The 22,835-nt window shown below is 41.7% G+C and overlaps 1 protein-coding gene across 5 annotated transcripts in view; it reads left to right on the top strand.

Annotated features, from left to right (window-relative positions):
- LOC144611871 (ryanodine receptor 1-like) overlaps positions 1-22,835 on the top strand; it is a 479,550-nt gene that overhangs the window by 302,435 nt on the left and 154,280 nt on the right. For all 5 annotated transcript variants that reach the window (XM_078431182.1, XM_078431183.1, XM_078431185.1 and 2 more), the window contains exons 54-61: positions 4,485-4,574; positions 4,706-4,849; positions 6,756-6,833; positions 7,838-7,913; positions 10,698-10,821; positions 13,715-13,830; positions 15,083-15,150; positions 16,692-16,813. In XM_078431182.1, the coding sequence (XP_078287308.1) occupies positions 4,485-4,574; positions 4,706-4,849; positions 6,756-6,833; positions 7,838-7,913; positions 10,698-10,821; positions 13,715-13,830; positions 15,083-15,150; positions 16,692-16,813 (818 nt within the window). The remainder of the gene's footprint in view (positions 1-4,484; positions 4,575-4,705; positions 4,850-6,755; positions 6,834-7,837; positions 7,914-10,697; positions 10,822-13,714; positions 13,831-15,082; positions 15,151-16,691; positions 16,814-22,835) is intronic.

The following is a 22,835-nucleotide window of genomic DNA, read 5'->3' on the forward strand; positions in this document are numbered from 1 at the left end:
TATTGTGGAAATATCCAACACTAGAGGGCATTTTTTAACTATAGCGCAGCAAAGAGTAGCCGGAAGCCAGAGGATTGGAAAACTTTCATAGGACAACAGAAGGTAACAAAACAGAAAAGATGAAGTACGAGGGGAAGCTGGCCAAGAATATAAAGGACAGTAAAAGCTTATTTAGATATGTTAAGAGAAAAAGAGTAGCAAAGTCAAATGTGGCAGACACGGGTGAAATTATTATGGGTAACAAGGAAAAGGCAGAAGAGTTGAACAGGTACTTCGGATCTGTCTTCATTAAGGAAGACACAAACAATCTCCCAGATGTACTGGAGGACAGAGGATCTAGGGGGGTAGAGGAACTGAAAGAAATTTTCATTAGGTGAGAAATAGTATTGGGTAGACAAATGGGACTGAAGGATGATAAATCCCCTGAGCCTGATGGTCTGCATCCCAGGGTACTCAGGGAGGTGGCTCTAGAAACAGTGGACGCATTGGTGATCATTTTCCAATGTTCAATAGATTTAGGATCAGTTCCTGTGGATTGGAGGATAGCTAATGTTATCCCTCTTTTCAAGAAAGGAGCGAGAGAGAAAACGGGGAATTACAGACCAATTAGCCTGACTTCGGTGGTGGGAAAGATGCTGGAGTCAATTATTAAAGAGGTAATAACGGTGCATTTGGATAGCAGTAAAAGGATAAGTCCAAGTCAGCATGAATTTATGAAAGGGAAATCATGCTTGACTAATCTTCTGGAATTTTTTGAGGACGTGACAAGTAAAATGGATGATGGGGAGCCAGTGGATGTGGTGTATCTAGACTTTCAGAAAGCCTTTGATAAGGTCCCACACAGGAGATTGGTGACTAAAATTAGAGCACATGGTTGACATGGATAGAAAATTGGTTGGCAGACAGGAAGCAAAGAGTAGGAGTAAACAGGTCCTTTTCAGAATGGCAGGCAGTGGCGAGTGGAGTGCCGCAAGGCTCGGTGTTGGGGCCGCAACTGTTTACCATATATATTAATGGAAGAGGGAATTAGGAGCAACACTAGCAAGTTTGCGGATTACACAAAGCTGGGTGGCAGTGTAAACTGTGAAGAGGATGTTAGGAGGTTGCAGGGTGACCTGGACAGGTTGAGTGAGTGGGCAGATGCGTGGCAGATGCAGTATAATATAGATAAATGTGAGGTTGTCCACTTTGGCGGCAGAAACAAGGAGGCAGATTATTATCTCAATGGAGTTAGGTTAGGTAAGGGGGAGGTGCAGCGAGACCTGGGTGTCCTTGTACACCAGTCACTGAAAGTTGGCGTGCGGGTACAGCAGGCAGTGAAGAAAGCTAATGGCATGTTGGCCTTCATAACAAGAGGATTTCAGTATAGGAGTAAAGAGGTTCTTCTGCAGTTGTATAGGGCCCTGATAAGACCACATCTGGAGTATTGTGTACAGTTTTGGTCTCCTAATTTGAGGAAAGACATCCTTGTATGTGAGACAGTGCAGCGTAGGTTCACGAGATTGATCCCTGGGATGGCAGGACTGACATATGAGGAAAGATTGGAAAGACTAGGCTTGTATTCACTGGAGTTTAGAAGGATGAGAGGGGATCTTATAGAAACATATAAAATTATAAAAGGACTGAACAAGCTAGATGCAGGAAAAATGTTCCCAATGTTGGGCGAATCCAGTACCAGGGGCCACAGTCTTAGAATAAAGGGGAGGCCCTTTAAAACTGAGGTGAGAAAAAACTTTTTCACCCAGAGAGTTGTGAATTTGTGGAATTCTCTGCCACAGAGGGCAGTGGAAGCCAAATCACTGGATGGATTTAAGAGAGAGTTTGATAGAGTTCAAGGGGCTAGTGGAATCAAGGGATATGGGGAGAAGGCAGACACGGGTTATTGATTGGGGACGATCAGCCATGATCACAATGAATGGTGGTGCTGGCTCGAAGGGCCGAATGGCCTCCTCCTGCACCTATTTTCTATGTTTCTCTGAGAGGGAGAAAGTTTAATGCAGATGTGCGGGGCACGTTTTTCACACAGAAAGTAGTGAGGGCCTGGATTGTATTGCCAGAGGTGATAGGCACATACAAGTGCAAGGAATGATGGGATATGGATCATTTACAGGCAGATGAGATCAGTTTAACTTGGCATCATGTTTGGCACAAACATTGTGGGCTGAAGGGCATGTTCCTCCACTGTACCGTTCTATGGTCCCCTCCCAATTGTATAGTCTAGCACCTGTCAACGATAGTTTGTATCCCTTTTGTCCAATTTTAATTCTAATATTTGGCTGGTGGAAATACTCTTGTGAGACTTTTCAGAGTTTTGTGGTGTAGCACAACCTTAGCACAAAGGCAGTCCCTCATTGGGAGCTGTGGAAGATCCAGGTGACCCAGGTAAGAAACTGTCCACAAGAGAAGCAGGATCTGAATAATAGATCTGAAGGTACATAATGAAAGACTGGCCTCTAGGCTCTTGGATTCCATTTGCTCCTAGCCAAATCCGTGACACTCGTGACTTTTCTAGTTCTTTTGCAGATAGCTTTTAAAATGGCAAGAGGAATTGTCAATAAAAATAAGTCAGATGCAGGGGAATTCAATTGTTTCCGTGACAGAAGCCTGATAATGGTTGTTTCATGTTACTAAAACTTCTGCTGGATACTTGTTGTGAGACTCCCTAATGATCCTGAATGTTATTTTCACATGAAGAGGCACATGAGATGTTGTCATGTTGTGCCGTCAACACTTTTGGAGCTTTGTTTGGAACGTGTGCAACATTGCACTGAAGATATTATTGAACACTGTCAGAAAGACAAAGTCTTTACTGTGCAGAAGTAGACTGTGCTGCCAGTGATTAGAAGGGTCTCTACCCAAAATGTCACCCATTCCTTCAATCCAGAGATGCTGCCTGTCCCACTGATTTACTCCAGCATTTTGTGTCTGTCATCCAAGCTTTGTTACACTCACTTGCCTTGCCCTTCACTAACAGAAATATGCATGTCCTGGACTCCTGTAAGCACACTTTTAAAAATAACCTACTTTCGTGTCATTCCTATTCCTTTAAACAACCTGCTCCAATCAACTTGAGTGAGCTCCTGTCCGTTTGCCTTCATAGTTGGCCTTCCCCAATTTAGAATGTAACCCGTGGGCCTGCTCTGTCTCTGTCCATAATTATTTAAAACCTAATAAAACAGTGGTCGCTGGTCCCAAAAGGCTCATCCATAAACACTTCATCCACTTGCCCCCTCCTCAATTTTCCATGACTAGTTCAAGCGTTGCCCTTGCCAGTATGCTGGGGGAAACGTTCCAGAACACATTTGATAAATTCCACCTTTCACACTGACAATATTGGGAATGTTAAAACCTCTACTACAACAATGTTATTAGACCTATAGCTGCCTGCAGTCTCCTGGCGTATTTGTTCTTCAAATTCCTTTTGACTATTTGGGGGTCTGTAGTGCACTCCCAACAAGGTGATCATCTCTTTCTTGTTCCTCAGTTCCACCGATATAGCCTCAGTAGACAAATTGTCTATAATGTCACCTCTGACCACTGCTGTGACATCCTCCTTGACCAACAATGCAACACCCACTCGTCTTTTATCCCCATCTCTGTCTCTCCTGAAGCACCCTGTAACATTGAGCCACCAGTTCTGCCTCACCCTTAACTAGTGCTGGAAGTGTAGTGATCCTGCTCTCATCAACATCCTCGCACATGCTGGAAAGTCTTCAATATATGATTGTGGGTGATCAGCCATGATCACAATGAATGGCTCGAAGGGCCAAATGGCCTCCTCCTGCACCTATTTTCTATGTTTCTATATGAACATCTCTTCCCTCACCCTCACCTCTCTGGTCATGGGCACAATCGGGTATGTGTGCCTTATTTTACTGCACAGTGAACCACATCGTGAACCACATCATGCTGCATGACACATGCACTGTAAAGGATCTTGCAGAGGCCAACAACGAGGTACTAACATTTGCTCGCTATTGGCAAACAGTTGTGTGATGACACGAAATATATCATGTGAGGTTGTGGTGATATTGTTCCTGGAGTGGAGGTGACAAGATTGAACAATTTGCCATTAATTCTGTAAATTAGTTCCAATCCAGCAGGGATGTTGTTGGAGTTAAGGGGCAGTACTGCAGCAACAAAGATTTGGGGAAATAATGTCATGTATAAAATAAAGATACATTTCAGCAGCCAGCCAATCGTGAGGAGGATCTTCCCATAATCTCTCCCAACTAACAGTCAGATGATTTTAAATATGTTAAAAAAAAATCCATGTCCTGTGGTTAGAGCTGCTCCATGCATTTATCAGAGTTATTGTTTGGTGAAGATCATGTCCATTGTGCCTGTGGATGAACCATGATTTAATGGCGGAGTAGACTTGATGGGTCAAATGGCCTAATTCTGCTCCTATCACTTCTGACCTGATCTTCTGAAGAGTGTGCATCACATTCTGCACTTTAACCAATATTTTTTTTAAAATTTAGATACAAAATAACTGGAGTTTTGGTGAAATTATTGATGAAGAGGCTCGAACACACCCATGGTTAAGGCCATACAAAACATTCTCTGAAAAGGTATAAAAATTACTCAACTGGTGTCTAATCGTGCATACTCCTTCACCTGTCTAAAAAACTGCCACAGCAGAGTAATTTTTATTTAAAAAAGTTCATGGGTTGCAACTTTTAAAATATTTCCTTATTTCTAGGACCGAGAAATCTATAGATGGCCAATCAAAGAATCCCTAAAAGCGATGATTGCTTGGGAGTGGACACTTGAAAAGGCGGGCGAGGGAGTGGAAAAAAGTGAGAAAGGAGAGAAGAAAACTCGCAAGATTTCACAGTCCGCCCAGGTAAGTGGAGATTATAGTCATTTGTTGCTAACCTTTTTTTTACACAGCTACAATTATTTGAATTAATATTGAAACCACGGCTCACACAACCTATAATTTACAACACGTATAAAGCTATTTAATTTCTCAGATTCTGGTGTTTATGCTTCAGTGGGCTTTTATCCTACGTTCTTGAATAAAATTATTGAACATTTTCAACAAGGATGTCATTCATAGAATTATTCAGCAGAGAAACAGGTCCTTCGCCCAAATCCTCCATGCCGACGAAGTTCCCACCCTGAGCTTGTGCATTTGCCTGTGTTTAGCCTACATCCTTCTGAACCTTTCATAAGTTAGATAGAGCTCTGGGGGCTAGTGGAATCAGGGGATATGGGGAGAGATTGGGCACAGGTTACTGATTGTGGATGATCAGCCATGATCACAATGAATGGCGGTGCTGGCTCGAAGGGCCGAATGGCCTCCTTCCTTTAGCAGCTTGATCAATATCCCACCATCCTCTGTTTGGGATTATTCTTGTTATTCCTCGGGACCTCTTTAAATCTTTCTCCTCTCACCAATGCCCTCTAACTTTGGACCCCACTACCCTGGGGAAAAAAGACTGTGCTACTGAGGGTTCTGTCTACCATACTGTGGCCTTGCTTGGCACATCATCACTGTTGCGCAACCTGCACCCATGCTGAGCTCCTGACCTGGTCCTAGCTCATATCACCACTGCCCCCCCCCCCCCCCCCACCTGCTCGTTGATTGCTCCTACCCCCCACCTCACCAATGCTCTTCCCCGTCCCCTTGCCAACGCTTGGCCCCGGCCCTTGCCTTGTGCCCGACCCCTCATATGACTCTTGGGTGCATTGATGTCCAGAAAGATCTTGGAGTGCTAGTCCACAGCCCCATAAAAAGAAGATGGAGTAGATGGAGTGATAAAGAATGCATAATACGTGCCTGGTTTCAAAAGTGGGGATGTAGAGTATAAAAGTCAGGAAGTCATGTTACAATTGTATAAAATATTAGTTTGGCTGCATTTGCAGTATTGTGTGCAGTTCTGATCATCACATAACATGGAGGATGTGGGGGTGTGAAGAGGGTGCAGAAGAAGTTCACCTAATTGTTTCCTGCATTAGAGAATGTTGGCAAAAGGAGAGATTGGACAAACATGGATTGTTCCTTTGGAGCTTCAGGGACTGAGATAGGGGAGACAAATCAGATTATTGTCCACCGGGTGGCGCCACAATGGCAGCCTCGCCTACAGTCTGTCTTTTTCATCATTTTTTTGTTATTTTTGGTGTGTTTAGAAAGTATGATTTGTTTTCTGTGGGGGGGGGGGGAGGGGTCGGGGGAAACTTACCTTGCTGGAGATGCGATTGTTTTCCGGATCGTATCTCCGGTCTCTCTGCGGCCTAACGTCATGGAGCTGGAGGCCTTGCCCGGGACTGACTTTGAGCCCCACCGCGGGCCGTGGACTTACCATCGGAGCCGATTCCTTGCCTGGGATCGACGCTCCAACCGCGGCCTGCGGACTTTAACATCAAGGAGCTCGCAGTCTCGGGTTGAGACCGACGTCGGGATGCTCCAAAAGCCGCACGACGTTCAACTAGCCCTGACCTGGGGTAGATCGCCCAACGCGGGGGAGCTGAGATTCCTCCCCGATGCAGAAGCTTGATGACCCGGAAGGCCCACTGCCGGTTACGGGAGTCAAGATCGTCTCGTCAACGGAAAATTAGAGGCCCCCGACCGCTGGAGGACAAAGAAGAGAGAGAATTAACTTTTTTTCACCTTCCATCACAGAGGAGTCAAAGGAGAAGTTGTTGAGAATCTTTGATTTAATAGATTTCCGTAGGTTTGTTGTTTCACAATGCTGTCAGTAGTTTTTTTGGATTACGTTTTTACCCTTTATTAATTTCTCTTGCAGGTCGTCTATGATCCTAGTCATGGTTACAATCCGCAGCCACCCGAACTGTTGAACATGACTTTGTCTCGTGAGTTGCAGGTATGGAGCCCTAGCCTGTTTCTGCTTTTTAATTTCTCTATTTTGCAGCATGTAACTGGTTCACTTTTTATCTGCTCAGAAGCTGTTATTTTTACTGGTTCCAGACGCCTTGTTAAAAATTGCAAACTTTGAAGTTAATTGTATTAACTGCAGTCCAGAAATAATGGGGCCAATTCATCCCCCCCCCCCCCCCCGCCCAATTGCACTGAAGCCTGGCTGACATCACGCCCGTTCCCCCTTCGTGCCCCTCCACCTATCTGTTTCCAATGGTTACACAATTCACAACTTTTCTATCCCTGAGGTTAACAATTCAAACTCTTTATCCTCCCGAGCTCACACCTCCCTTTTTATCCGTAGCCTTTGTCCAACAATCTGTCTATCCAATAACCCCTCACTTGTGCCCGCCTATTACTGGTGATGCTCTGACCTGCTCCTTCTCTATCCCATCTTTCTTTCTCAGTCTGAAGAAGGGTTCTGACCTGAAATATCACCTATCCATGTTCTCCAGGAATGCTGCTGACCGCTGAGTTACTCAAACATTTTGTATCTATTTTTGTGCCAATTCAGGAGCTGTGGCTACTTCTACCATATCACTTACCTCCCATGTTTTTAAGAATTTGCTGGAAGTTGTTTAAAGTTTGTTTCACAATGTCTGGCAGAGTCAACAGACTTGCTGTCGCATGGCTGACGAGGCTGAGCTAAATTATCCACGTGCAAATTAGAATAAAATGGTGCTCAGATATAATGGAGGTTGTCATATTGTTGAAGTTTAATAATGATGAGTCACAGTGATATAACTTAAAAACTGCATTGTTTTAAGGAGCTCTCAGAGCTCTGACCTCTCATTGTTCAAGTTTCAGTGTATACATTCTTCACTCTTTTCCTTTTAAGTCTTTCTCAATGACTGCGTAAATATCTGCAGATGTTGTCAAAATGGCTCACATCCATTCTTTAACAAGTTAGTCTTTGTTAATTGCCCCAAAATGCACTCTTGTATTTTGCAGTCAATGGCAGAGCAACTTGCTGAAAACTACCACAACACATGGGGTCGTAAGAAGAAGCTGGAGCTACAAGCCAAAGGTTAGATGATATGATCAAAATACATTAAAATAATGTACAGATATGTTGCATTTATCTGTCAGGGGTTATGGGGAGAGGGCAGGAGAATAGGATGAGGAGGGAGAGATAGATCAGCCATGATTAAATGGCAGAGTAGCCTTGATGGGCCGAATGGCTTAATTCTGCTTCTATCACATGATCTTATGACATTTTCAGTCATAGTAACATAAGCACAAGTTTTATTTAATTGTTTGTGTAAAAGCTAATTGGTTACACTATGTTTAGCAACATCTTCCACATCAATTTGGAGACTTTACAGGTGCAAAGATTACGATTCACACTTCAGGCCTTTGAAATTCCTTGGGTCAACTTCAAACCAATGTTGCTATGCAGTTAAAAATTAACTTGAACATAGAACAGTACAGCACAGGAACAGGCCACAATGTTTGTGCCGGACATGATGCTAATACCAACCCTTATTTGTTTGTGCATAATTCATATTATCCATTCTCTGCATATCCATGTGTTTTTCCAAAGTCTCTTAAATGCCACTGTCATATATGCTAAAACTCTGGGCTGCAGAATGAAGGTAAGGAGTATGGGGTTTAGAGGTGATTTATGGAAGAATTGTTTTCACCCAGGGGTGATTGGAATTTGAGACACATTACCGTTTTGGGTGGTGAATGTATATGCACTGCAGGGTCAGTGTTGGATCCACTGGTGTTTGTTGTATATCTTTAATGATTTGGCTGACAATGTGGTTACCATTATTAGTAACCTTGCAAATGACACCAGAATTGATGGCATAGTGCACAGTAAGGAAGGACAACTAAGTGCACTGCACGATCTCCATCAATTGGGAAGGTGGGTCAAGGAATGGGAAAAGGAATTTAACTCTGATAACTGTGAGGTGTTCCATTTTGGTATTCAAAACGAAGGCAAGATTTACACAATAAATGTAAAGCCCTGGAGAGTGTGGTGGAACAGAGATATCGAGGAGTTCAGGTGCGTAGTTCCCTGAAAGTGGCAAGTCTGGTGGGGAGTGGGATGAAGAAGGCCTTTGGCATGCTTGCCTTCTTTGGGATGATATTGAGTCCAAACGTTGAGACATCGTGATACAGCTATATAAACCATTGGTGAGACCACACTGGCAATACTGTGGGCAGTTCTGGGTGTTCAGCTACAGGATGGATGTCATTAAGTTGGAAAGGGTGCAGAACAAATCCACTAGGAACTTGCAGCCTTGAGTTATCGATTAATTCTGGATATGCTGGTAGTTTTCTTCTTTGGGGTGTAGAAAACTGACCTTATTGAAGTGTACAAAAACATGAAGGGCATGGATAAGATGAATACTCTTTTTCCCAGGGTAGAGGATTCTGTAACTCGAGGGTGTAGGTTTCAACTGAGAGATTTAAGAGGGACCACAGTGGCAATGTTTTCACTAGGAAAGTGGTCCATATCTGGAATGAGCTGCCCGAGGAAGCTATACAATTTATACTTTCCAAAGGAATTGCACAGATGTATGGATAGGAAGGGTTTAAGGGGATGTGATCAAATGAAGGCAAATGGGACTAACCCAGTATGCCGTCTTGGTCAGCACGGACAAGTTGGGCCGAAGGGCCTGTTTTCGAGCTGTATTACTCTGTGACTATAACGTCCAGATTGTTCCCGGCTGCTGCTGATGATGTCTGCCGCACCTCACAATTTGCTGCACGCTGCTACGTGTGCTGGGTTACTTAAAGTCCATGCTCCAGGTGATTTTCCATCAACCCACAGACGCATACTGCATTAACGCTTTTACCTGGCAAACCCCTGCAGTAGCTGTACACACTTTCAATTTCTCTCTGTTTTTATCTCCTCATTATCCTTGAATTGCTTTATTCTTTGTATAGAAAGGAACTGCAGATGCAGATATATAGCAAAGATCGACAAAAGTGCTGGAGTAACTGAGAAATTCAGCCAACATCTCTAGAGCAAAAGGATGGGTGACATTTTGGTTCAGGAACCTTCTTCAGACTTAGTCTTTAGGCTTAGTCTTTAGGCTTAGTCTGAAGAAGGGTCCCAACCCAAAACAACACCCATCCTTTTGCTCCAGAGATGCTATCTGAGCCGCTGAGTTACTCCAGCATTTTGTGTCTATCTTCACTTTATTCTTTCTCATTTTGTTTCCGTTATATCCTCTTTTTCTACTCCTTTCACATTCTTCATGCTCTGTCTTTACTCGTGGCACCATTCACCTTTTCTTCAGTTTCTCTTGCCACTGCATTTACACTCATTTTAATTTTCTTTTAGATGTAACCCTAATTTTGTAACTATTCTCTAACTCCTCCATGGTGCTTCTTACTGAACAAAAATATCGCCTCCAGATTTTTATTTTCCAGCTCAAGTGTTGCTCAGTATACGATTTCAAAAGGGATGATGCCACAAGGCTTGATTCTACGTGATTGACGTCCATCCTGGATTGCTTCAGTTGGAGTTATGGTGTCCTACACCATAGAAACAGGCCCTTCCACCCAAATCGGCCATGCTGAGCAAATGCCTATACCAGAATTCACGAATAGAAGGGAAATTTGATAATAGTTACTATTATATTAACTATATGCTTAAGAAATCAAAAAAGATTTTTATATTTTCTTCCTTTCTCACACCCATAGCCCTCTACTTGTTATTCCTATAATTCTTTTATTCTGCAATATTTTGTCGCCTGCTTTTTAAATTTATGTCTTGACTCCTGTTTGTTTATGTTGTTATTTTGTTGCCCATTTCTTCTGCTTACAATGTATATCTTTATTTGTTTTTAATTAGGTGGAGGAAGTCATCCACTTCTGGTGCCATATGATACATTGACAGCGAAAGAGAAAGCTCGGGACAGGGAGAAAGCTCATGAACTGCTCAGATTCTTTCAGATGCATGGATATGCTGTAACAAGGTAAATGTATCTGTAATCTGTTTAAGCATTAATTACTTGCCACATTCCTATGTAAGAGATTTAATAAAATGCACATTAATTATCACGGGACTGATTGGGGATGCGTGCTGTCCCCAAAGATACAAACATCTGACTCATGGTCGCCCCTACATACAATTGAGCTCCCGTAATATTTTTAAATCTCAAAGTCCAATGTACATACACATATTTGTCCCTACTAATAGCACTGGTTTTCTTTCTCTCGTCACCTTGTGCAATTGACGTTTTTGTAAGACCTTTGTGCTTTTAATGTAACTTATTAAAATACTGTGGAAGTATGGTTACTAGATCAAGTGATATTTGTGTATTTTCCAATGCATGGACAATATATGGTCATCTGGAAAAACAAAACCCATTTGTTACCCAGGAATGGCCTGTAGTCAGCATGGCTTTGTGCCTGGGAAAACATGTCTCGTGATTTTGATTTGTGTTTCTTTGATGAGGTGACTTGAAGGTGTGGTGGTACACTAGAGTGTGGTGGCTCAGTCCGCCTTAACCAACCTGATCTCCCGGTGGCTGAGCACTTCAACTCCCCCTCCCACTCCCAGTCTGACCTTTCTGTCATGGGCCTCCTCCAGCGTCATAGTGAGGCCCACCGCAAATTGGAGGAACAACACCTCATATTTCGCTTGGGTAGCTTACAGCCCAGTGGTATGAACATTGACTTCTCTAACTTTAGATAGCTCCTCTGTCCCTCCCTTCCCCCCTCCCCCTTCCCAGATCTCCCACTGTCTTCCTGTCTCCACCATTATCCTTTCTTTGTCCTGCCCCCCCCTGACATCAGTCTGAAGAAGAGTCTCGACCGGAAACATCACACATTCCTTCTCTCCAGAGATGCTGCCTGACCTGCTGAGTTACTCCAGCATTTTGTGATACCTTCGATTTGTACCAGCATCTGCAATTATTTTCCTACACATATAGTTTTGCAAGTATGTTAATCAAATGGGTCTTGAGGGTTTGAGTTATAAGGAGAGGCTAGATAGTCAAGCGTTTTTTCCCCCAGGGTATGGTGTCTAAAACTAGAGGATGTAGGTTTAAGGTGAGAGGGGATAGATTTGAAAAGGACCCATGAGGCAATGTTTTTGCATGGTAAAGGGCCCTGGAGACAGCTTGGCGTGTCCCAAACGTATAACGAGTATGAAGAAATCTTAGACTTAACTTCCCTGGATGACAGAGGTCGCCCCTTGGAAAGCTCCGATTGCCTTGATTTGGCAATAAATGAAGAAAAAATTAGAATAGGATGTAAAGTATGCCAGAAATAGGAAAACAGATAGAAAGAAGTAAGCGTGCAGGTGGAGCAGGCAGTGAAGAAAGCTAATGGCATGTTGGCCTTCATAACGAGAGGATTTGAGTATAGGAGTAAAGAGGTCCTTCTGCAGTTGTATCAGGCCCTGGTGAGACCACATCTGGAGTATTGTGTGCAGTTTTCGTCTCCTAATTTGAAGAAGGACATCCTTGCTATTGAGGCAGTGCAGCGTAGGTTCACAAGGTTAATCCCTGGGATGGCGGGACTGTCATATGAGGAAAGATTGGAAAGACTGGGCTTGTATTCACTGGAGTTTAGAAATTTGAGAGGGGATCTTATAGAGACATATAAAATTATAAAAGGACTGGACAAGCTCGATGCAGGAAAAATGTTCCCAACGTTGGGGGAGTCCAGAACCACGGGCCACAGTCTTAAGAATAAAGGAGAGGCCATTTAAAACGGAGGTGAGAAGAGAGTTGTGAATTTGTGGAATTCTCTGCCACAGAAGGCAGTGGAGGCCAATTCACTGGATGAATTTAAAAGAGAGTTAGATAGAGCTCTAGGGGCTAGAGGAATCAAGGGATATGGGGAGAAGACAGGCACGGGTTACTGATTGTAGATGATCAGCCATGATCACAATGAATGGCGGTGCTGGCTCGAAGGGCCAAATGGCTTCCTCCTGCACCTATTTTCTATGTTTGTAAGAGTTTATTTTGAATTTTATAATGTTAGCAGAGGGTTGGTCCTATGAAATAAATAATGAGGAAAAAAGGAGAATACTGATGATTTAAACTATTAGGTTACTTCATTATAGAGAATATGAGTAACATCCCAGAAACTGCTCTAAATTTAGGGATTGGATGCAAAAGGAAATTAGACAAATTATAACCAATAGGGCCTGGTGCTGACATCTCAGAGTCATGTAGTCATAGAATCATACAGCACAGAAACAGGCCCTTCAGCCCAACTCATCAATGCCAATCAAGATGCCTCCTCTAGGCGAGTCTCATTTGTGGACATCCGTCCTATCCAGTGTCATTTAAATGTTATCATTACACCTGCTTCAACTTCCTTCTTTGGCAGCACATTGCATATACCCACTGTGTGAAAAAGGTCCTTGTCCTAGGCTTCGCAAAGCAGTGGCTGATGTGATAGATGATGTGGTGGTTTTAAATTGCCCAAATTCCCTTGATTCGGGAGAGGTTCTGTTAGATTGGAATTATAGCAAACGTGACTACATTATTCCAAAGTGGAGGGAATGGGAAAGCAGGAGCCAGTAGGACGAACATCTATCATGGGGAAAGTCGAAGGGATGCACAATGCCAACCAATTGATATAATCAGACATTATTTGTGGAGGAACTTGCCACAAACTATGTTGTCTTATTTTGTGGGTCTCACTCAACCACATGTGTCACCCAGGTATTGTCATTAGATCAAGTGGAATTTCACTCACTATCAAAGGGAGACCACAGTTGAAGTTAAATAAATCTCAAAACATGGTCTTATTTTGGAGAGAAAGATAATCATTATACAGAAACACATTTATTACATTAACAGTTAATATTTATTGTGTTTATAAAGTAGTATTTGTTTTATTCTTTTATAGAGGTATGAAAGATATGGAATTGGACACATCTTCAATCGAGAAGAGGTTTGCCTATGGTTTCCTGAAGAAATTGTTGCAGTGGTTGGACATAGCTCAAGAGTTTGTTTTACATATAGGTAAGTAGTGAAACTGCTACATACATTTAGATACTAGAAAATAAATGTTAATTTGGAAAGCATAACTCAAAATGTCTGATGTTGAGTTTTCATCCCACATATAATAGGGACCATGGACTTAAAGATTCTTTAACATCCAGAGAAAAGTTAATCCCTTGAAATCAAAATGTTTAAACTTGTGCTCAGAGAGAAAATGCGTTTTGTGCATGTTTTAACGCACTTATGCCGGTTTCCGGGGTAGTTTTACCCATTGCAAAATTGAATCTGGCATTTCCAGGTTGATAAACCCCTTGCCTGTCATTTTTCTGGCATCATTACCTGCATGGTTACATCAGCAACATATACCATGTGTACTTACATTGTTCCATCAGAATTTAATCTAAAAATCACATTCCAACTAGGAGAAACCCTGCATAAAATCAGCATCTATATATACATTAATGGCATAATCATTTATATGGCCTACAGTCTTCACCAATGGCATTACTGATAATTATGGCAACATTTCTATATCATCAGTGCAATACTACGATTATTGTCTCTGCAGTATATTAGTGAATGAGTAATGGTGCAAACTACCCTAATGCTTACTTAAAAGCATATTTCAATATGTTAGCAGTTATTGTTTGGTGCTCCTGACATGGGTTTCAGACCTAAACTCAGCCCCTATTAGTATCAAAATTGGGTTGTATCTAATTTCTTGGAAATTTAAGAAGATGGAGCTGGATGAAGATTAACTAATTGATTCTACCAGGAGAAAAGAATTGCATAAAATATTATTTTGCCTGGGTAAATGGCAATGAGTCATGGTAACATACTATTGTGGGATCACTTCTCGTATTGTTTAATATTTTATTGATTTGGTTAGGTGTCAGGAACAAGCCTAAATGTAAGAAATTTAATTCTTGAATCAGAAATGCAGCTTTACCTGAATTTTCAGGATTATGGATTAAGGCAGATAACTATTCATTAATAGATTTTATTGATTGGTAGAAGGATGCAAGAACAGTATGGGTAAATATACAGAGCTACTCTCTTGTATGAAGACAACATAATCACCTCTACATGAAAGTTTGATAATTATTAGTCTGTGATTTGATTTAATCCCTATTGTTGTATGGAGAATGAAAAAAGATTTTGTAAACCAGCATTTTAATATATTTTGGATAATATTGCTATTTAAGCCTTGCATTTTTGTTTTGTCAGAAAAAGTTGTCTCTCCAATGTAATCATTCTTTCTTTAATAATATAGAGGCTGTTGTAAGCAGTGGAAGAGTTGAGAAATCCCCTCATGAACAGGAGATCAAGTTCTTTGTAAAGGTATGGATGGGAGCTTCACTAGTCAAAGTTAATTGCAACAGTAGTGGCGATGCACATAGATGGAAAGTTATGAACAATTGTACTATTGATTATATTGATTGAATTAAAATAGGAATAGTATTTATTCATAGTCACAACTCTTGTTTGTAGTGTTAGTTTGATGATGAATTCATGAAAGTTTGAATATATTGTCATAAAGTAATTTTAAAAATCAATAATTTTGTTCTATAAAATAAGTCTTAAAACATTTATCCTGCTCAAAACTATTTTGCACTGCTCATTGTATATGAAATAACAAAGCAAGCAGAAACTGTTATATTGGAGCTGTAAGAAAGCACGGGGCAGTATTCTCAAGCGTTGGTTTAAGAATCAGGTGGAACGAGTGTGCCTTTGGTGAAACAGTCACCGAGTCTATGCTGGACCTCGCTAATTTAAAGGAGGCCCAATGGGATACAAAAATGTCAGTAGATATGGTGAGGGAAGGTGCATCTGAATTTCTGTCTTACCTGGAAGAGCTGCTGGGGACTCTAAATGGAGGTGAGGGAGGAGACGTAGGGCTGGTGTTACATCTCCTATAGTTGCTGGGGAAAGTACCTGGGGGAGGGGTGGTTTGGGTGGGAAGGGATAAGTGAACCAAGGAGTTGCAGAGGGAGTGGTCTCCATGGAAAGTGGAAAGGAGTGAGGACTAGAAGAGGACATCTTGGCTGTCTTAGAGTGGTACGCCTCATCTTGATTTGGAGATGGAGAAATTGAGAGTAGGGGATGGCAATTTTCAAGATAAAGGAGGAGGTGTGGTTAAGATGGAACCATGCAGAACGAGTGTGTGACCAGCGAAACGATCATCTAGTCTATGCTTGGCCTCACGGATGTAAAGGAAGCTAAATGGGAGGTCAAACATTCAGTGGATAAGCTGAGAGAAGATGCATCTGAATTTCTGTCTTCGCTGGAAGGGCTCCTGGGGACCCTGGATGGAGATGATTTACCATAAGTGTTCAAAAACACAGATGATATAGAGTGAAAAAAGAAAACCTATCCCAACGGTAAAGAGTTGAAACTGGAGATAATAGATTTCAAATTAGGGAAAAAAGACACTATCCATGAGCAGGGTTCTGTTTATGAATTCGTGCCTCAAAGGAAATCGAGGGAGAAAGAAAAAGGCACGGCTCTCAGAACTTGGTAAATCACCTCCATCCAGGAACGCCAGCAGCTCTTCCAGGTAAGACAGAAATTCAGATGCATCTTCTCTCAGCTTATCTACTGAATGTTTTGAAGTTGAATCTTAACTCCCACTGTAATAATTCTATAATTTCGTTCTATATAATGTCTTAAAACATTTACCCTGCTCAAAACTATTTTGCACTGCTGAATACTTTCCGAATGGACTGTATATGTTGGTATCTATCGACTGTGAGGGTTTCGAATCAGATTTTGCACATGTTCATCCACTGTCTGGAAAATGCATTAACAAATCGATTTATTGTTTAGTCTGACGAATTTTCAAAATGAATCTTCAACCTCAAATACATTTTTGTTTTCCTCAGATTTTGCTCCCATTGATTAATCAATACTTCAAGAACCATTGCTTATACTTCCTTTCAACTCCAGCTGAACTCCTGGGCAGTGGAGGACATGCCTCAAACAAAGAAAAGGAAATGATAGCCAGGTATTTGTCAGAGGCAATAATTCAAATTATACCTATTATTTATATAAGTAAAAGGCTTCAAAAGTTTGAATGGTGGAGACAGTAATATTCATGTTTTCTTTCTGAATTTGTTATTCTTTTCAAACTGTTTTTCATTATTAGGTTTACTCAACTAACACTGACTGCTTCATAATAAAATTGCATAGCTTTCTACCTAGGATAGTAACATTTGCAAGAGGTCATCAATGTACAAGCTTTGCTTTCATCGTTTTGTTCATTTGAGGTATCAGATGCCTTAAAACTATAAATGTCTCCAGATATTTGCAATATAGGCTCGAGTGAGCCGCATGATGAGGTGGGCTGTTTGGCTTGTTTTCATGCTCTTTAGCGCTCTGATTCTGTTCAGATTGTCACAAGCCCCTCCAACCTCAGCAACCAGAGAAGAATAAACAAATCAAATTAAAGTGGATAAAATTATAATTTTGAGGTTGTCATCTCATCGTATTCAGTACAATTTATTAATTGCTGATGGGTGCTCTTGTGGTTTGAAGTAATCTAATCCTCATTTTTAGATTCCTCATGAGGATTGTTCCCAGCCATCCATCATTCTCCAATTAATGAAAGGGTTTAATGTGCTCTGTGGTTTACATTAAGATTCTTAGAATTAGAGTTCATCCTGTCCACTACAATTATAAATTATTTGCAAATGTTATCCTGAAATGAATTGCTAATTAAGTTCAAAATGTTTATATCAATGCATTGTCTCTAAATTTGACACATAACATCTCTGAGGTCATGATTAATTAACCCAAATTATGGATGGCATTACATGAAAGAACTGTACAGCATTTCGCAGATAGTGATCATCCTAATACTGGTTTATTCCTCTGCTTTTTAATTCCTTTAGTTCTGTCATTTTAGAATTCGCAATTCGAATTTGTCAACTAACATTCAGAATATTTTATGGAATTCTAGTTACAGGAATATTGACATTTCCCTAGTTCTTTCACTACCTATAAATTTATCTATATATTTACAAACAGTTGAGTTTTAAAATCTTTCCCATTCTCCTCACCAATTAACTTGTATGGATGGCATTAAAATTGTCTACTTTTAATTGTTACTACATCGTGAATACAGTGGCAATAACCACATAGGTACAGGTATGTGCAGTATAATTTGAATTTTAATACTTGCTGACAGTAATCCTCTGGACCAACATTTTTGGCAGCCATCTCAAGTATAATGATAAATCAGCAAAATAACTGTTTTGTACTATTTTGAAATAGCTGCTACTTTTTGAAACAATACTAGAAGTTCCACTTCATTACATCATGTGGAATTAATTTAAAGTGGTAACCACCTGGCTTTTCTGAGCAATTAGTTAGTTAGCTAATAGTGGACCCACCGACTTTTTAGTGCAGCCTAATATAGAGAAAGAAAGCGAGACTCCAAAAGACTTTTAAGGGAGGAAGGATTCTTGCCTACTGAGCGTAGCGCAGTGTACAGGAAGCCATGCTGTTATCTCCAGCTCTCTAAGTGGCTAAATGTCTGAAGGTTAAAATTTATTGAAGTTCAAGTCTTATGCCCATATCTCAAAAGCTCTGCCTGGAGATGAAGCCTACCATTGCCTTGAAATGTCCGTATTCATCAGGCTTAAGATCATCATTGGTATTCTTTACACAAAGAGAGAGAGCTTCAAATCATTCTCTTTGAAAAGGAAACAGTTAATTCCGCAGGCATTTGGATGTTTTTGGATTGTGTGCTCAAGGGTCCAGGGAGTAATAGAGTGGGCTTGTATCGCACAAATTCGTATTTCCAAATCTCCACAGGAATTTGAATGCTGTCACATCCTCAATGTGCAGCAACTTTTCATTTTCAAGGTAAAAATCCTTACGGTTATTACCATGTATTACCTGACTGTCAGCCTACGACAGTGAAGTGCATGCCATACTTCACCACTGTGCTTGATGATCGAGATCTCACCCTGAGCCATATTCCTGCAAAATACCAATAAAATATCACAAACCATAACAGCCTAGTATGATGTATTACCAGCTTTCTCAAGGTATTCACTTTGTGTCTGATCAGATCATATCATATATATACAGCCGGAAACAGGCCTTTTCGGCCCACCAAGTCCGTGCCGCCCAGCGATCCCCGTACATTAACACTATCCTACACCCACTAGGGACAATTTTTACATTTACCCAGCCAATTAACCTACATACCTGTACGTCTTTGGAGTGTGGGAGGAAACCGAAGATCTCGGAGAAAACCCACGCAGGTCACGGGGAGAACGTACAAACTCCTTACAGTGCAGCACCCGTAGTCAGGATCGAACCTGAGTCTCCGGCGCTGCATTCGCTGTAAAGCAGCAACTCTACCGCTGCGCTACCGTGCCGCCTATAAGTACTGCATCAATTAAGTACTGCATCAATTAAGATCATACAAGTACTGCATCAATTAAGATCATATAAGTACTGCATCAATTATGTTTCATAGTGATCAACTGTATAATGTGGTCAATAATGCACAATCACTGAAATTATTAATTACCTAATATCCAATATTTAAGATATCAATGGAACTTATGCTTAAAATCTGCAGGTATGCCACACAAGAAACACCGTAGCAATCCCTGCTCCGATAGGATTTGAACCTCATTGCTCGGATTGCCCACTCATTGTCATTTTAGTCCTTGGGTAAATTTCTTCCCGTTGCTCTCATCTGATTTGTGGGTTGCAGTAAAGCTAAATAACAAATATGTGAAAATGATGATAGAGCCATGGAAGTATCTGAAGAGTTTTGCCTTAAAAACTTTTATATAAACAGGTTTGCTCATTTGTTGCTGTTATTTTCTGGATAGTGTTCATGCCTCATGGGGTCTTCTGAGCAGTCTGACAACTTCAAACACAAACTCTAATTTCCAACTGCCATCTTTCTCCCGAGGCACCTTAAATACATGTTTCATTCATTGCCAGTGATCATTAATAGAAAACTGATCTTGTGGGATCTGAAACAGGTCAGACCAGCGTCTTTGTCGGCCATTTTAATTTCAGAGATTTCACTGCAACAAATTATAAAGCAAACACAATCATCAAACTCGGTGAAGCATTCTGCAGGAATAGGATCAAGCAAAAATTGGCATTGATCAGCAGAAAATGATTATCATTGATGCGCTGAAACACATTGTTAGTCAATTGACCCATTTAATTTCATTTCACAAAGCCCAGATGTTTCTTGACTGCATACGGAGTATGTAATTGCTTCCAACTAATACTTTGAGAGTAAGTAATTGGAAATTATCATAGAATTGTATTTCATTCAGATAGTCGGTGCGCGTTAATCATTTTTAAGGAATATGTCAGTGTCAAAACTGACAATTGAACATATGTCAGTACATTAAGCTGTACTGGGAGGATCCTTCTATATAGAATTATGCAGTAGAGAAACAGGCCACACGGCCCAATTCATCCAGACTGACTAAGGTGCTTTCCTAAGCTAGTCTCATTTGCCTGAATTCAGCCTTTATCATTTTAAACCTTTCTTATCCTGTCCAAATGTCTTTTAAATGTAACTAGACCAAGTGGATCCGTTGGGACCAAATCTCTCCTGCGGGCCTCTCCCAGGGCAACCCTCCCCCAACTGACGATCTGGCAGACCCGGCACCCCACTCCAACCGACGAAGCCCAATGCAGGGCAGGGAGTGTCCCTCGGGGCCGTGGGCGGGCGAGGGGGGACAAGGAAGCCACTCACCTTGGCCCCCTGGCGCCAGCGCTGCAGCCAGAGTGAGCCGTGGACCCCAAGCCTCTCCTGCATCGGTCTAGCAACATCCCCTCCCTCAACCCCCCCCAGGGAAATATGTTTTTAAATTGATTATGCTTAAATACTTTAATTTATTTTAGCTGTATTAGACACCATTGAAAAGACCCTTTGCAGTATGAACATAGCCCACAATGTTTGTGCTGAACATAATGCCCAGTTAAACTGATCTCATCTGCCTGCACATGATCCATTTTCCTCTATTCGTACATTTCCATGTGCCTATTGAAAGGCCTCTTAAATGCCACTATCATGTCTACCTCAACCACCACCCCTGGCAATGCGTTCCACGCCCCCGCCACTCTCTGTGTTTAAAAAAGACTTTCCCTCTCTCACTGTATTGCTGTGCCCTCTAATGCTGGACATTTCCATCCCGGGAAAAAGGTTCTGACCGTCTATCCTATCTATGCCTCTCATCATTTTATATACTTCTATCAAATCTCCCCTCAACCTCTGATGTTCTCAAGAAATCAATCCAAGTCTATCCAACCTCTCCCTGTAGCTAAAACCCTCTAATCCAAGCAACATTCTGGTAAACCTCTGCACCCTCTCCAAAGCCTCTACATCTTTCCTGTAATTAGGCAAGCAGAATTGCACGCAATAGTCCAAATGCAGCCTAAGCAAAGAACTATAGAACTGCATCATGACTTCCTGACTCTTATATTCAATGCACCTAGCAATGAAGACAAGTATACCATATGCCTTCTTTACCACCCTCTCTATTTGTGCTGCGTGCTATTGTGGTGTAGACACAAAATGCTGGAGTAACTCAATGGGTTAGGCAGCATCTCGGGAGAGAAGGAATGGGTGATGTTTCGGATTGAGGCCCTTCTTCAGACTGACGCAAAACATCACCCATTGCTTCTCTCCCGAGATGCTGCCTGACCTGCTGAGTTACTCCAGCATTTTGTGTCTAAAGCTTCGATTTAAAGCAGCATCTGCAGGTTTTTTCCTATGCTATTGTGCTGTGAGCTGTTAGGAGATCATTTGGGAGTGGAGCTTTAGCATCTACTGCTTAAAGCTTATTCGGCACTTATAGTTCTCCTCTCTGGAAGGGCTTTGCAGCAAGTCCTCAAGGAAAATCAGACCTGCAGGCTTCATGTAGGGATCAAAAGCTGAGCATGATCTGCTTGATATAATTCATTGTTAATTTAAGATCTAAACGTAAATCAAGAGGTGGGTCTATCAGAATGAGATCCGACCATTCACCCCACTGAGTCTGCAGCAATCATCTACCAACCATTCACACATCCGATGTTAACCCCCACCCGCATTTTGTTTATTCTTCCCACATTCTTATCATTCTACCACTCATGTATACACGAGGGGCAAGTTACAGAGACTAATTAACTGCATGTCTTTGGGATGTGGGAGGAAAGCGATGAACCTGGAGGAAACCCAAATGGTTACGGAGAGTGTAAACTTCACATAAGCAGCACCGAGGTCAGGATTCAATCCATGTTTCTGGTGCTGTGAGGCAGTGGATCTACTAGCTTTGCCACAATGCAGCCCACACATCACCTTAAGGTTTTGAACGTTCTTATTCTATACTACTTATAGTACAGTGATTCTGTTATAATGTATATTATCCCTTTCATTAGTGATATTTTATTAATGAGGTTTTGTGCAAATCATAAAACATCCAGTACGTCTGTGCAGATCAAGCATTTTAGGAAAGTTAGCCGAGTGCTTGCAGCATGATGCATGCAACATGCATCCGTTGTGCAACACATATTTGGAGCTTTGCAGCTGCAACAAGGTCATGAGTTTCTGATTTGAAATAATCGTTGGCTACTTGCAGTTAGCCATATTTTCATGGTGTTCCTTTCATGGCAACATTTCTATTCAAGAACTTTGTTGCTGTTTAATATTGCTGCAGTTGGCTGAAGGCAATTATTGATGTTTCATGGTGATTGAGGAGAATCCTAAAAAGTTCTATTGGTATTTGGGTGAGGTGAGCTGCCATTTCCTTAATTAGTCTCCCTTAGCCTCTTTAGCTCCACTGGGTGATCTACCTGAACTGGAGCCAAGGTAGTTGTTCACACAGAGCTTGAAGGAAGAGACGTTTATATCTGAAGACCCTGATGGAGGAGGGGGCAGTGGGGGTGGGGGAGGGGGCAGTGGGGGTGGGGGCAAGAGAGAGTGGGGGTGGGGGGAGGAGGTAGAGAGTGGGGTGGGGGGGAGGAGGGGGTAGTGGGGGAGGGGGCAGTGGGGGTGG

This window comes from Rhinoraja longicauda, chromosome 41, assembly GCF_053455715.1.
Source record: "Rhinoraja longicauda isolate Sanriku21f chromosome 41, sRhiLon1.1, whole genome shotgun sequence".
NCBI classification, from domain to species: domain Eukaryota; kingdom Metazoa; phylum Chordata; class Chondrichthyes; order Rajiformes; family Arhynchobatidae; genus Rhinoraja; species Rhinoraja longicauda.